The 15,724-nt window shown below is 52.5% G+C and overlaps 1 protein-coding gene across 1 annotated transcript in view; it reads left to right on the forward strand.

The window, feature by feature from the left end:
* The window catches only part of FBLN7 (fibulin 7), a 44,408-nt gene extending 29,749 nt beyond the window's left edge, over positions 1 to 14,659 (forward strand). Inside the window, exons 4-8 of the mRNA XM_032843845.1 lie at positions 7,878 to 8,003; positions 10,669 to 10,809; positions 11,807 to 11,944; positions 12,822 to 12,960; positions 14,282 to 14,659. Coding sequence (XP_032699736.1) covers positions 7,878 to 8,003; positions 10,669 to 10,809; positions 11,807 to 11,944; positions 12,822 to 12,960; positions 14,282 to 14,654 — 917 coding nt within the window. The 3' untranslated portion in view covers positions 14,655 to 14,659. The remainder of the gene's footprint in view (positions 1 to 7,877; positions 8,004 to 10,668; positions 10,810 to 11,806; positions 11,945 to 12,821; positions 12,961 to 14,281) is intronic.
* Positions 14,660 to 15,724: the final 1,065 nt, after the last annotated feature.

The following is a 15,724-nucleotide window of genomic DNA, read 5'->3' on the forward strand; positions in this document are numbered from 1 at the left end:
AAGACCAGGGCACCCAGCCCCACTGGGCAGTCTCCTTTCCTGAGATGTGGAGAGCAGACTTTTCCTGGAGGACCAATGCCAAGTGCAGCCAGCAAGTCTCCTGGCCTTCCTCATTGTCCAACGTGGTGCACTTCCTGATTCTCACCCTTGAACTTATCACCTCCTTCCACATTTGCATTTGTTCTTTGTTTCCACTCCCCCTTGACCTCCTTCCTAGCCATGTGTCCTTCTTCCCTGACCTCCCTGCCTGAGGACTGCTTGGTGCAGCCCACCCTGGACTTCGACTGGGACCACATTCACTATCTAAACCCCAGGAGAGATGGGCTCAGGGAACAAGGCTGTGGCCATTCCACGCGGAGAGCTCAGATAGATATTTGTCATCTGTTTAAGTGTAAATGAAGCATGAGAGTTCACCCTGAGGTGGGCTCAAACAGCTACAGGCACAGGACCTCTCCCCAGGTTCGTGGATGGTGCCTATGTGGACACCTCTGTCCCCAGCAGGGATTTATTCAACTAATGGATGCTATCTCCAGTAAGAGCCTCAAAGGGATGCCGCCCAAACCTGTCAGGAGGGAGAAGGAGAGCTTCAGTGTGCTATGGGGTGACCTCCTGTAACAGTGTTAGCAGTGTGGGCAGGACATGAGCTGGGGTTCAACAGTCCAGTGACCTACACACACGCACACGCACACTCACGCACATGCATACACATCTCAGAGAGGCCTAGAATCTTAGCTACGCATGCCTCCGCTTCATTTTCCATATCCACAGTCTTGTGGTCATTGTGTCATGACCACAGAGGGAAAAGAATCTTCTTAATCACAGGGGATTTGTTTCAAGACCCAAAATGTCAGTGCCAATGAAAGCTCTAGCAGCAATTCAACCCCTCACCCCATCCCCAGCCAGCTGCTCAGAAAGAAGGTGATGAACCCAACTTGGCATAAAAGGAAGTTTCACATAATCCTGCCATTAGAAAGCCCTGTGGGCAGAGGTAGGCTCCAGAGCTCCAAAATAGAAAACAGCCATTTGGCTCTCTGGATTATTTCCCTCTTTGCCTTTCTTTCTTGGAAGGGCATGTTTTGAAGAGCTGAAGCTTTCTGCATTGGGAGAACCATCGCCACAGGCCTTGTTGCTTTGACAACATTGGTAACCAAAGAAAAAACTTGAGAGAAATAAATAACTTTTTCCCTTACTCCCATGCTGGGAAAAAAGACTTGTTTTTGGCAGTCATCCCCTCCTCCCCTCTTTTTGTGACCTTTATTCATTCATTCAACCAGTTTTCATTCAGCACCAGCTATGCACAAAAGATTGTGCCAGGTGCTGGACATTCACGCCAAATGTAAGAGACACTGCCCAACCTCGTGGGGCTCACCTGCTAGGATGGAAACAAGCAAAACAGACAGGCAAATGCACAAGTAAAGAAATAGGGGTTTGGGATCCATGCCTCGAAGGGATCTAAGCAGGGGCTGAGAATCTATATGGTGAGGGCAGGAACATGGGAGGGCCTCTCTGAGGCGGTCATGGGGATGCAGAGATGTGGAAGGGCTTGCGGGGTCCATCATCCCATGATGAGCGGGGTGGGGTGCATGACAGGGGGAAGATGCTGTCCCAGGAAGGGGAGTAACATGTGTAGAGGCCCTAAGGAAGGGGAGAATTTGGCATGCTTGCGGAAACAAAAAGAGAAAGCATAGAGCCTTCCTGCTGGGGCAGGTGTGAGCTGAGCCTGACCAAGGAGTGGTGGGGAGACACACAGGCCAGCTCGTGCAGCCTCGGAGACCGGGCAGGAGGCAGGATTGTAGTTGGAGCACAACAAACAGGTGTACGGAGAGAGGTGTGGAATTGGACGTGTGTGTTGCTGCTGTCTGGAAAGTGCGCTGCAGGGGACGGGAAGGGAGCTGAGAAACCACTTGGGGGCTACAGGAGTCCAGCGGAGAGAGATGGCAGAGGAGAGTGAAAGCACACCTAGAGACAGAACGGATGGAATTTGCCACGATCCCACGTGGCCGTATGCATGGAAGAGAAGTCAGGGCTCCCCGACTCCGCTTGTTACTAGTCCCAGTGAGGACTCCGGGCACTTCCGCCCACGGCATCTTAGTCCTGGAGTTACCCAGGAAAACACAGCATGGTCAGACACTGGATGGAACCCTCGGCTCACGGAGGGAAGAGACAGAGCAAGGTCAGCCTCAGCTGTGGGGCCGGTTAGGGAGGCCAGCAGCTCACACAGGGCAATTCCTGGGTGGGGGGACCCCTTGTGCTGCAGGGAAGGACACTCCAGCCCCTTCTCATGGATCTGAAAGATTGAAAGCTGAGGGTTATTGACATCCACACGTGAGCAGAACAGAAGAACGCTCGTGGAGCATGAATCAGGGACAGGAGACCACCCCCTCCCACAGGAGGGTTAAGCCCTGCACAGGCGGCGTGGGCTCTTGGCCTCATGTCAAGGCAGTGGTCCAGGCCCAAGGCCCGTTCTTCTTCGGCCCAGTGGGGCTCCTCAGACTGCAGGCCTGAGACTGCCTTTCCCAACAGAGAAGTCAGGTGGACAGTGGGAGGACGGGAGAGACACCCACATTTGGGAATTACTAGCCTACTGACAGGACTGAAATCCACGTAAGAGCAGCGGTGAGGAGAGGGGAGAAAACAAGTGGCCCCAACCTGAAGGGCACAGAGAGGTCAGAAGGGAAGGGAGGACGTGGGAGATGGGAGGGGCCCACGGAGGCTGGAGCACCCCAGAAAACTGGAAAAGCAGGGCTGTGACTCTGGATGGAGGGCTCAAAAGGGCATTTTGCATACAAGGTCCTTCCTCAGAGAACTTGAAAAAAAGATTTGAGTAGAAAGAGCTTCCTCTGCTAGCCCCTTAGTAGTTACTGAGGGACTGGCTGGCTAACTCGCTGAATGATCAATGAATGCATGAGCAATTATGTTTAAGAAACTGAATTTCCTTCCAGACTTCTCTCTGGGCATCCGTGTATAGATCTTACCACAAGGAAATCTTCATTAACGCTTCCTTCTAAGCATAACCTTTAATGATTATGAAGCACGTGCTCCTAAGAGCTATTCTACACTTAAAAAAAAAAAAGATTTTATTTATTAGAGAGCGAGAGAGTGTGCACAACTGGGGTGGGGAGGGGCAGAGAGAGAGGGAGAGGCAAGCTCCCTGCTGAACAAGGAGCCCGATTTGGGACTTGATCCCAGGACCCTGGGTTCACGACCTGAGCCGAAGACCGACGCTTAACCGACTGAGCCACCTGAGTGTTCCCAAGGCTACATTTTATTGAACTATCCCTTTGCTCTGTCCAGGTTTTCACCATCATAAATAATGCCAAGACAAGCAATCTTAATACACTGTTCACTATGAACAATTTCAAATGCACAAAAATAGAGGAGTATAACAATCCTCACGTACTCAAATATAACAAATTCCTTATTATCTATATATCTAGTCAGGGTATAAATTCCTCCAGCTGTCTCACATGGTTTTAACACTTCACTTAAATCAGGATCCAAGGGGGGTGCCTGGGTGGCTCAGTGGGTTAAAGCCTCTGCCTTTTGCTCCGGTCATGATCCCAGGGTCCTGGGATCGAACCCGCATTGGGTTCTCTGCTCAGTGGGGACCCTGCTTCCTCCTCTCTCTCTCTCTCTGCCTGCCTCTCTGCCTACTTGTGATCTCTCTCTGTGTGTCAAATAAATAAATAAAATATTAAACCAGGATCCAAGCAAGTGTCACACTTACAATTGGCTGACATGTCTCTTACACCATTTTATTTTTTTTTAAGTTTGTGGGTTTTTTTTTTTTTAAGATTTTATTTATTTGTTTGACAGAGAGAGACACGGCGAGAGAGGGAACACAAGCAGAGGGAGTAGGAGAGGAAGAAGCAGGCTTCCCACTGAGCAGAGATCCTGATTCGGGTTTCAATCCCAGAACCCTGAGATCATGACCTGAGCCAAAGGCAAACACTTAACCAACTGAGCCACCCATGTGCCCCTAGTTTGTGGTTTTTTTTTTTTTTAATTTTTAATTTTATTTCTATTAGGGGAGAAGGGGCAGAGGGAGAGAGAGAGACTCTTAAGCAGGTTCCATGCCCAACACAGACCCAGACTCAGGGGTTGATCCCACAACCCTGAGATCACGACCTGAGCCAAAATTGAGTCAGAGGCTTAATGGACCAAGCCACCCAAGTGCCAGTCTCTTATGCCTTTTTTATAAAAATCTATACAGTCTCCTCCTCCTCATCATCCTTCCTCCCACCACCCCACCTCAATCCTTTGCGGTTTATTTATTGAAGAAAATGGTTTGTTTCCCCCAGCCATGATTTTGCCAACTGCATCCCTGAGAGGTCACTGACTGTGATCTTCTGATCTCTTTCTTTCTTTTTCTTCCAGTTTCACTGACATGTAAATGACATCCAGCACTGTGTTAAGTTTAAAGTGTGCAGCATAATGACCTGACCTCCGTTTATTGTGAAATGATGACTAGGCCAAGTTTAGTTCACGTCCATCCTCTCACACAGACGTACCAAAAGAAAAAGAAGGGAAATGGTTTTTCCCCGGTGACGAGAACTCTGAGGCTCTACTCTCTTAACAGCTTCCCTAGATACCAACCCATCAGTATTAGCCACAGTCCCCATGCTGCACGCCACGTCCCCAGTACTTACTTATCGTATAACTGGAAGTTTAGACCTTTCTGGTCTCTGAATTTCTTATAAACTGGTAGCTAACTCCAGAGCCTTGATCAGATCCAAGGGAGATTTTTGTTTTGTTTGGGCCAGATGGCGGTAGACACCGCTGCCAGGAAGCCCTCCTTGTGATGCCGCGGGGGAGACTACTGCTGTCCCCATATGGACATCTCTCCAGCCTATTCCTCCAGAGGGACTGGGAGCAATTCCCTGAGTTCCTGCCCTTTCAGAAAATGGGCCACCTCCCCACCGGACGCCAGTTTGGTTGGACACCAACTCTCTGCCTCACATCTTTTTTCCCTGAGTACGTGAAGTATGTCTCCATGTCTTCTGTCGCAGCTGATCCTGCTGTTGCCATCATCAGGATCTCGGTCTTTTTGCCTGGATGCCCAAAGGATTTTTTTGTTCTTTTTCTTTGAAATCTAATCATCTTATTAGGATCTGCTCCAGTTCTGGCTTTCCTCAGGCCAGTTTTCTCAAGGGCGGGCCACAGTTTTCAACAGGAAGTCTCAGTTGCTGGAGCGCGTGCTCCTGGCCCCTAGGAACTCTTGAGACTTTCCAGGACAAAGTCCGGTATTGAGGAGATTATAATGGGAGGAAGATCCAAATGGAGCCCAGGGAAGAAATTTGGTGCAAGTGCAAGAGACAGCCCAGGGGAAAGCAGGAGAGGAGCACAAAGGGGGCTGATGCAGGGAAATCCTGAGCCAGACTAAAAACAGCCACGTCAGGAAGCTGGACCGGCCATCGAGGAAAACCTGTTTCCCTTAAATGGGAGGAACAGAAAGGGACTTCTGTCAAATCCCGTACAAACTATTATAAGAAAAAAAAAGAATAAAAAGTCTCTACAGACAATGAGGAAATGCCAGAAAATGACCATGAACCAGATGAAAAACTATTACCTAATATTTCCAAACAAGCAGAAAGAAATTTGGAAAAGATAAAAACTATGAAAGGACAGCATAAATAAAAATTAGAAAGCCTCAGCGATGAGGTGATTGGAGAAATGGAAAATCTGAAACGAGATGACAGAACGCAGGAAAGGATTAGAACTAAAAGGGAAAAAAAGCAGATTGTCCATGTGAAACACACAGCTCAGCTCCTGGGAGACAGTCAGCGCTCACTGAACAGCAGATTAAAACAGAATCATCGCCATGATTTCAGTTCGGCAGCCTCTCCTCAGCCTCCGCCCTCTTTACAGCTCTGAAGTCACCCCACACTTAGCTAAATCTCACAGCCTGGGACAGATGTGAGGGTGACAACTGGACTTCAGTCAGGACTCAGATGGGGCACCAGGACTGCGCGTCGGGCCATGGAATGGCTGCCTCTCACCGGGCACCAAGATAAGAGTCTGTGGGGAGCCTGTCTAGAGACGAAAATCTTGGGCAACAAGGTCCAGTCAGGAAGACAGAGCCCAAGGTCCTGGGGCACCTGTGCATTTCTCTGTTGAGTAAGTGACACCCCCCCAAGACCCCCCTTCCCACCCACCCCCACCCCCCATAGAGCCAGGCCCAGTCCCTTCCACTAGAAGCCCAGACGGGAGAGACAATGGTGCCGCTCCCACTGAGGCCAGACTGAAAGCTACTTGTGTTCAACCTCTTTGGCTCTCGGCTCACCACGTCATGGCCTCGTGGTCTGCCCACTCTCAGACTCTGCAGGTGAGCGATGCTGAGGCTGGACAATGGGCAGAAACAGGAATTCCACGCTCCGTGGCATTTGGGTACGGTGTCATTCCAGACACATTCCTGGAAACCGGTCATCTGAGAACAGAACAGATGGGGAGAGCACAACCAGGCTGAGGTTACTGAGAAGCTGAAAAGGCTCCTTCCCCAGGGATAAGCAGCCTTTGGACGGTCTGGGTCCTTTCATGACTAACAGAAACCATACAACAGTCTATATTGCATCCCGGCGCTGAGGACGCCAAAGTCGCTGCCAACCCACCCACAGCAAGGCTGCTGTTCTCATCAGAAGCAAAGCACCTTTCTTCCTCGTGATAGATACAGCAGGAAAGGATGCTCCTATGCCAGCAAGGAGAGGTTTCCAGCTTCCTTTCCCGAGATGCTGTGGTCAAGTCAGTGAACCGACAGGCTTCTCTCTTTGGTAGAAAGGGCCTGTGCTCTGTGCATTAAGGCTGGGCTTGGGGAAAAAAAAAAAAGCTTAAGGATTCATAACAAGCAGATGTGGCCTGAGGGTTTAAAAAAATTTTTTTTCTCTAATTAGAAAATTTATTGTGGAAAAATTCCATTGCAGAAAAACAGAAGAGTACAAAAACGCATAAATAAAGAAAAATTGCCTGTAATCCTACCACACGGAGAGAAACCTATTCAATTTTTAAATATATAATCTCGTTCTATATATAGCTTTCCCACAGGACTGCCACGTGTACGAGCAAGGACTATTTCCCTTTTCCACCATTCAGGAGGTGTCTGAGAGTCAAAAGAAAGACTTCCTTGGGTGCGCAGGAAATGAGCACGGGAGGGCTACTGGGTAGGAACTTGGAGAGAGTTCATTTTCCCTTTCTCTGGAAACTGTGACGGACCATCATCTCTCCTTCCTATAGCTCCCCTAAATTGGGTTCTTATTCAAAAGGCGTTCCTCCTGGAGTGCCCGGGTGGCTCAGTCGGTTTAGGTCCAACTCTTGATTTCAGGTCCAGTCATGACCTCAGGGTCTTAGGAGCAAAGCCCCACATTGGGCTCTGCCCTGGGCGTGGAGTCTTTTGGGGATTCTCTCTCTTCCTCTCCCTCTGCCCCTCCCCCGGCTGTGCTCTAAATAAATAAATAAAATCTTTTTTAAAAAAATAAAAAGGTGTTCTTCCTGGGTGCCGGCTGCTAAGGGCAGAGTTGTGGGGGGACAGTCTGATTTGATTCAAAGAAATTGTGGGCACATGGGGCAGCCTACCCTATAAATTAGGGAATGGGGCCTCCGGGGGAGCATGGCTGGATGATAGGCCAGCTCCTGCAGGCAGAGCTCCAGGTGAGAGCACAGTGTGTGCCAGAGGCTCCATGGCTCGCGGAGTGGTGGGTGGACTGCGGCTCAGTGCCATCAGCCCCCTCCCAGCTCTTGCGGCTTGGGGCAGTGGCAAGGGCCAAGCAAGCGAGTAGAAACCAAAGACATCCTGCCGTGTGAAGAAAGGTAACTCAGCTTCGGTTTGGGTTCGTTTTAGAATCAGAACTCACCTATTTGTATCCGGAAATGATTTCTTTTCCTAGACATCAGCGAATGCTCCAGCCAGCCTTGTCAGAATGGGGGGACCTGTGTAGAAGGAGTCAACCAGTACAAATGCATGTGTCCTCCGGGGAGGACTGGGAGCCGCTGTCAGCACCTGGCCCAGACAGGTACGTGGCTGCCGTGGGGCTGGGTGAGGACGTTCCGCTGCAGAGAGAGGAGCTCCCTGGTCGTGGGTCACCAAATGCAGACGTGGCAGGAGCTCAGTTCCCCCCGCCGGAGAGAGGGCTTTTTGACCCTTGATCCCTCCGGTTCCCCGAGGTAGTTATCTGGGATGGAATTTGGCCCTTTTGTGTAACCAGCGTTTTGATGCTTTTTATGGAAGAAAATGCAGGTAGAGGGACTGACACCCCCCCCACCCCGCCGTGTGGAAGCTCCCCAGACTGGTAATTCGGCCCGAGAGGCTTCCTTGTTCCACCTTCACCTGGTGCACAGCTTCTCTGCAGATCAGCAGAATGGCTCTTCCTTTCCAATGCTCGCATCACACACTGCAAAGTCAGTAGTTACTGATACAAGCCCAAGTACCCGCAGAACTGTGCAACTAGACATTTGACTGGTGGTGAGCTTATTTAAAAAAAAATTTTTTTTTTTAATTTTTGTTATTTATTAGAGAGAGAGAGCATGAGCGGGCGGAGGGAGATGCAGGGCTCGATCCTACCAACCTGAGATCAGGGCCTGGGCCAAGGGCGGATGGTTAACCGACTGAGCCACGAAGGCGCCCCTGCTGGTCAGTTTATTATACACATCTCGAGTCCCAATACAGCCCTAGCCAGAAGGTCTAGAGGGCACAAAGTGGCTGTTTTCGCAGAGGGCTAGACAGTCTGATAAGTAATCTGTGAAGGTTCCCACACTATGCTGTAACTAGCACTTCCTATATAAAAAAGTCAGATCCTAAAGACGTCCTCTTTCCTTGCCAGAAAACCCTGGAGTGTCCTGTCTGGTTGTCTGGATTTCTCTGTGTAATCTCTGTGTGGGAAGAGGGACCGGCGGTTAACAGCAGGATGCAGAGAGTAGGGGCTCTGTCAGTACTTGCCGTTCTTGCGCCAGCCTCAATCCAAGGCCAGTTTGCACCGCTGCCCCCAGAGATCTGCTGCTGAACTGTCTTGGTTCCGTTCAGCTGAGTCAGCCTTGCTGGGAGCTCTCTCAGAATGCAGCTCCCTGCAGCCCCCCACCCCCCGGTGGGGGGGGCTGCTCTCTGTAGCCTCTCTGTGGCCTTCTTGACAGCTCCACTGCCTTGCCTTCTACCTACAAGCATAAAGGAACAAGACATGGGCCCTCCTTCAACCCAAATGAGCTGGTACTGGACCCTGAACGTTCCAAACCCTCCGTGTCAGGGTTTCTGCTGTCAGGACACAGGCATCTGCTCCTCGGGTCCAGGGGGCGCTTTACATATCAAGTATCCCTACAACAAAAACCTCCCCAGGGTCACAAGGAGTGAGCAGGTGCTGCTGAGGCCAGATGATGTCCTCATGGTCTCCACGATCAACCCCACCAAGTCCTGGCTTCTTGCTCACCTGGTCCCCCATCAGCTCTGCCAGGGTCTGCCCAGCTCGAAGGGGGAGCCTCTCTCGGAATCCTTTTTTAAATCCATTCACCTTTATCACCCCTGCCATTGTAGTGGAATATACATAACTTAAAATTTACCATTCTAACCATTTTAAGGGTACAAGCCAGAGGCATTAAGTACATTTACACTGTTGTGCAACCGTCCGCCGCTTCCACTTTTTCATCTTGCAAAACTGAAACTCTGCCCTTGAAACAGTAATTCCCCATTTCCTCCTTCCCTGGCCTCCCTCCCCGCCCCCACAACCATTCTGCTTTCCCACTCTATGAATTTGGCTACTCTGAGAACCTCGCCTAGGTGGAATCACACAGTGTCTCCTAGGGTGTCCTCTTCTGCGTCATTACTTTCGCCACCAATTCCTCTACCATCTCCCCTAAACGTATGAGATCTCTAAATACTTTGAAAACTTTGAAATTTCTTTTTCATATTAGAAAATTAATGTTCCTAGGGCACCTGGGTGGCTCAGTGGGTTGCGTGTCTGATTTTAGCTCAGGTCATGATTTCAGGGTCCTGGGTTCGAGCCCCACATCCAGCTCAGCGTTCAGAGGGGAGTCTGCTTGTCCCTCCACCCCTGTCCCCATTGGTGTGCACATGCTCGCTCGCTCTCTCTCTCTCAACTAAATATATAAAATCTTTTTAAAAAAATCGATGTTCCTGGTTTAAAGACAAAAACCTTGGATACTTTAGAAAAGTATAAAAATTACAATAGGGATGCCTGGGTGGCTCACTCAGTTAAGCGTCTGACTTTGGCTCAGGTCATGATCTCAGGGTCCTGGGATCCAACACAGCAAGGGACGCCCTGCCCAGAGGGGAGTCGGCTACTCACTCTCCCACGCCCCTCACCTCCTGTAGGGCTCTTTCTCTCAAATAAATATATATTTTTAAAATTACAATAACAAAAAATATCCCTTCCCGCCCTCCCCACCCCCAGTGTATTACATTCCATAGTTTCAAGCTCCAGGGATCACTGTTAAGCCTTTTGAAGGGAAAACGTGGACTGAACACGCCCGCGGCCCTGCTGGGGGGCAGTCGCGCGGTCTGCGTGGTCCTGCAAGGTGCTCTGGGGCTGCGCTCCCCCTGCTCCAGCCCCTCTGGACGGCCCTGAGCGTCCCCGGGTTTGTGGTGATTTATTTGTCTTTCCTTCCCTACTCCAGAGTAGGGCCCGCGGCAGGGCGCCAGGGCCGGGCACTGAGGGTGTCTTTTCCCCGCAGCGGCCCCCGACGACACCGTAGCCGGCGACTCCGCCTTCAGCCGCGCGCCGCGCTGTGCGCAGGTGGAGCGGACGCAGCACTGCAGCTGCGAGGCCGGGTTCCACCTGAGCGGCGCCGCGGCCGGCGACAGCGTCTGCCAGGGTAGGCCCCGGGCTCTATCGGGGGCAGAGGGGGGTGGGGCAGGGGAGGACCCAGGAGAGGACAGGGCTCCCACTCGCCACTCGCCTCCCTCCGGCTACCGGCGCACCAGCGAGCGGGCGGGGGTGGTGGGCAAAGTATCAGAAAGCCCGGCCCACGTTGCATTCTAGGTAAGCGTCACCCTAACGGTTGCTGAGACATGGACATCAGAGGCGATCCTAAGAAATCAAGATCGTGGACAAAGCAGTCGGGGGTGCCCAGGCTGGCCCCCATCTCAGAACCCAGCCACAGTGCAGTGCCAACCACGCACACCCACCTAGAAGAGCCTGGAGCCCCCCTCTCCCCTCCATCCCTGCTGCAGTGGCACAGGGACGGGTGGCAGAGAGGAGCTTGAGTCTTCACGCTGGCTAGGCAGGCCCCCTGTGCTGTGCAGGGCTCCAGGACTCCATTCCCTGACCCCCTCCTCCACTTAGGTTTAGGGACCCAGCCAACTTTAGCTCACCTCTCCTGGTTACCAAAGTGCCTTCTGAGAACAGCTCAAACCAAGTGGGCCCAGACAGGAGAATTGCCCAACTGGTGTTACTGCCTCATTTTACAGCAGCAGACATGAGACCCTCTTCCTCTAACCCCAGAGATGAGGCCAGTTCAGGTGGGGCTGGGTGCAGGCTGGTAGTCTGGGCTGCCCGCCTGATGCGCGGGCCTCTACAGGGTCCCCTGTTAGTCTTCAGCCTCAGACAGAGGAACCCACCTAGGATCTACCATGTACCTCTCAGCCCTCCCCACAGCTTTCTGGGCCCTTGGCTGTGGAGGAGGGGGAGCATGCTTGTTCTTTTTCTGGGCGTTCTGCTGGGAATAGGATTTGCCTAGCCCCCCCACCCAGACCCAGCCACTTAGCCACGGTGGCCATTGCCTCCAGGAACTGTGGCATAGCCAACCTGGGTCATGGTTGGCGGATGTCCACCCCATGGCTCCTGGTCATACTGGGCACTTCTGTCCCCAGATGTGAATGAATGCGAGCTCTACAGGCAGGAGGGACGCCCCCGGCTCTGCATGCACACCTGCGTGAACACCCCGGGCTCCTACCGCTGTGCCTGCCCCAGCGGGTACCGGACACTGGCTGATGGGAAGAGCTGTGAGGGTGAGTGACGCTGCTGCAGAGGCAGGAGGCTGCAGGGCTCGAGAGAGAGCCTGGCTGGTCCCAGACAGCGGGGAGAAGGAGCAGAAGAGAAGGCAGAGGGCTCCTCCGTGGGCCCAGGTAGAATGTGAGAGAAGAGGTGGCTCCCTGGTGACATCCTAGTGGGATTCTGCTGCGAAGGTCAGAGGAGTGGGTAACCTGGGACCGGAGAGGACACCTCCATCTGTCCATACAGCCCTCCCTTGATCCCTCCATCCATCCACTCATCTTCCCAACCATCCATCCCTCCCTCCCCCCTTCCATCCCTCCATCCATCCATCCCTCTATCCAGCCACCCATCCCTCCCTCCCTCCATCCCATAAGTATTCAAGAAGGCCCGGGTAGAACTCTGCAGATTGGGAAGAAACAGCCTTCAGCTGGGGCGAAGGTGGCCGCAGACTTCATTCAAAGGAGAGTGAGGACATCTGCATTTGGGTGGGGTGAGGCTGAGGAGAAAGGCTTTCCAGAAGACTTGACTCTTAAAGGGCCTGAAAATAGACATTGAGGGAAGACTCCAGGGCCCTGAGGCTGAGAAGGAGGCAGCTCGGAGAGAAGCTTTGTGACCTGGGACTGGTCACTCTCCTGTGCTTCTCTGTCACCTGTCTACCCCGTGGAAGGACAGGATCCCAGGGAGGGGAGCTCCCCAGCATGGTTTTGCAGCCCTTCCACGAGGTCTGGATTTCAAATAGTGAACGATGACAGGGTTTCCTGTTTGAAAAATAAGTACTGGGTATTGAGAAAGCCCACCACACTCCAGCGCCTGTCTGGGTTTTTCATGTGGTCCTGTGACAGAAAGGGACGTCAGGGGATCTTCACTCTTCCCGGCTGTCCCTTATTTCAGATGTCGATGAGTGTGTGAGCCCGCAGCTCGTGTGTCCCCGGGGGACCATGTGCATCAACACCGGTGGAGGCTTCCAGTGCGTCAGCCCGGAGTGCCCCGAAGGCAGTGGCAACGTGAGCTACGTGAAGACCTCTCCGTTGTGAGTAGAGCCGGGGCTGCTCACGGCTGGGTGCTGACGTCCCTCACCCCGGCCTCCCGGGGGGGCTGGGGCAGATTCGGAGGTTCTTAGGAGAAGATACAGTCAGATCCAAGGAAAGATGGAAGGCAGGGAGCTGGGAGTCTGGCTTCGCTGAGCTTCCATTTCCCTTTGGTGGTTGCATTTAATGCATTGCTGCTCTGTGCAGTGGGAACCCAGTCTGCCCTGCTAGGAGCTCCTGTTCCAGGTGTTCCCCTGCTGACTTGGAGGATGTTGGGATTACAGCCACGCAGGTGCTGCGCTGTGGGGGTGGGGCGACACTGGCCGCAAGAGCACTGTGGTGACTGGGAGGCAGGTACATATTACAGGTTTGGGAGAAGATCATCTTCTCAGGCTCTCGTGCCCACTAACTGGTCGGTTCCAGTCACAACGCACGCCCTGTATACTTTGTATTATATTGATCGACTTTTCCACTGGTTTAGGTTTGATTTCTGGTAACCTCAGCACCTGATGGTTTGTGGTGGTTGTTTTCAAAAGGTAGGAGACAGGCCTTTCAGGAGAGTAACGATAACTATCACAAAGTACATGTATTTTCTTCTGAAAAAGCGATCACAAGAGCCTTAGCATTGTCTTTAGGATGAGTTAACTTCCCAAGCTCAGATACCTGAATTGCTTTTTGAGCTATGGCAGAGTAGAAGCATCAAGAAAGTCAGTGGCCGAAGTCACTCAGTGAAGGGACTCCACGTCATAGCCTCTGGGGACATCCATGATTATAGGCCAGATGCGATACTCGACCTACATAACTGTGATTATATGAGTCACAAAATTGCTAAATTGTATCTGTGTGTTGGATGAGGTAGAGAAATACCAGAAGCACTTCCGCAAGATCCTGATTCCAAATGGTTAGGAAAGACAGGGCTTCCTCTTTAAGAATCAACTATGGGTGTTTGCAAAGTTCACCTCGCACTGAGCACTGCATTCCAAGGTGTTGGCTGCTACCTGCTGGGGTGCCGCCATTACGGACAGAGGTCTTGGCACGGGCAGAAGGGGCACCTGCTTTATCTTCCCAGCTTTACTTATCTGTAAAAACTCCGGTAACAGCATGTATAAATACACGTGTACATGTGTACGTATAGAGGTGGGTCAGGGGAGCACCACACCTGCCACTCCCTACCCTCTGAGCCTCTGTGCTGAGGGACTGTGGCTGGAAAAGTCACCCTGGAGGCCTCTGCAGGAAGGCAGTGGGGCAGACAAGCCAGGTCAGAGCAGCCCCTCCCGAGTCTCCCCAAGGCTGACTCCCTCCCTTTTGGCCTCTCCGTTCCAGCCAGTGTGAGCGAAACCCCTGCCCCATGGACAGCCGACCCTGCCGCCACTTGCCCAAGACCATCTCCTTCCATTACCTCTCTCTGCCCTCCAACCTGAAGACGCCCATCACGCTCTTCCGCATGGCCACGGCCTCGGCCCCGGGCCGACCTGGACCCAACAGCCTGCGCTTTGGGATCGTGGGCGGGAACAGCCGGGGCCACTTCGTGATGCAGCGCTCAGACCGGCAGACGGGGGAGCTGATCCTGGTCCAGACCCTGGAGGGGCCGCAGACACTAGAGGTGGATGTTGACATGTCGGAATACCTGGACCGCTCCTTCCAAGCCAACCACGTGTCCAAGGTCACCATCTTTGTGTCCCCTTATGACTTCTAAGGCAGCTGGGGTGGGGAGGGTGGTCACTGCAGTGCAGAGATCTGGGCTCCTTTTGCTTCCTCAGAGACCCTGCTGTGGGCCCCGACTTCGACAGCAGTCTCTCCCTGTCCTGCCTTATCCTCGCCCACCCGCCTCCCTGCCCGTGTCCCCCGGCTTCTTGGGCAGTGCCACACACTCTTCCGGGGAGCGGCAGAGAAGGGCAGCTACGGGACCCACGCTGCTGCCATGATGGTTTTTTTGTTTTTCTGCTTTAAGTTCTTCCTGTAGATTATGCAGTAACTTTCTCAAGTCTTTCAGAGAAGTGGGCAGTTTTTCAAAATGCTGGCTGAATGGCATTGGGAGTTTGAACCGGCGGGGGAGGGACTATGTCTGTGTTACAGTATATGTCTGAGAGGCCCGTCAGTCCTCTCTATGGTTAGAGTCACACCATGTTACGAAGAGGTTCTGGTGTGCTGAGGACCAGTCCTGCCCCGCTCGTGCGGCATGGGGAGTGGGTCTTCTGCCACAGCCCAGCACAGTGCTCTTGTCTGCATTCCTTCTGTGACACGCTGGCCAGCCTTCTCATCAGAAAGCCATGGCAGGGCCTGGAATCCCCACCCTGATTCTTCTAGACCAAGGAAACAACATTAAAGCCTAAGTTCTGCTGGAATGAATTCCCCTTTGAGAAATCGTATCTCAGAACATGACCTGGTCTCACAACTAAGGAAATAAAGTCTATTGCTCCTCCATGCCCACCTGGCCTGTCCCAGCACATGAGTTAGCTCAGGACCTTCTAGGAAGGGATACCTGGCTCTCTTCTGATCTAGGTGGGACCCACTGAGATAAATGCATGAAAAAGAAACCATGGAGGCAACCTTGGGATTGAGCCAACAATAGAAACTTGGCTGGGCCAAATGGGAGATTGGTAAAGCCACACGTGGCTGTGATGAGCTTAAGAAAAGGCTTGAATTTACATTGATTGCAGGGCCTCCTACTCCTGATGTAGGAGCCAAGGGGCAGTGCCCTCCAGCTGACTGAGGAAGGCAAGCACCGGCTGGGATGGGGGCAGGGGGTGGGTGGAGGAGACTGTT

Source organism: Lontra canadensis, unplaced genomic scaffold (assembly GCF_010015895.1).
Source record: "Lontra canadensis isolate GAN:19392208 unplaced genomic scaffold, GSC_riverotter_1.0 scaffold144, whole genome shotgun sequence".
Taxonomy (NCBI): domain Eukaryota; kingdom Metazoa; phylum Chordata; class Mammalia; order Carnivora; family Mustelidae; genus Lontra; species Lontra canadensis.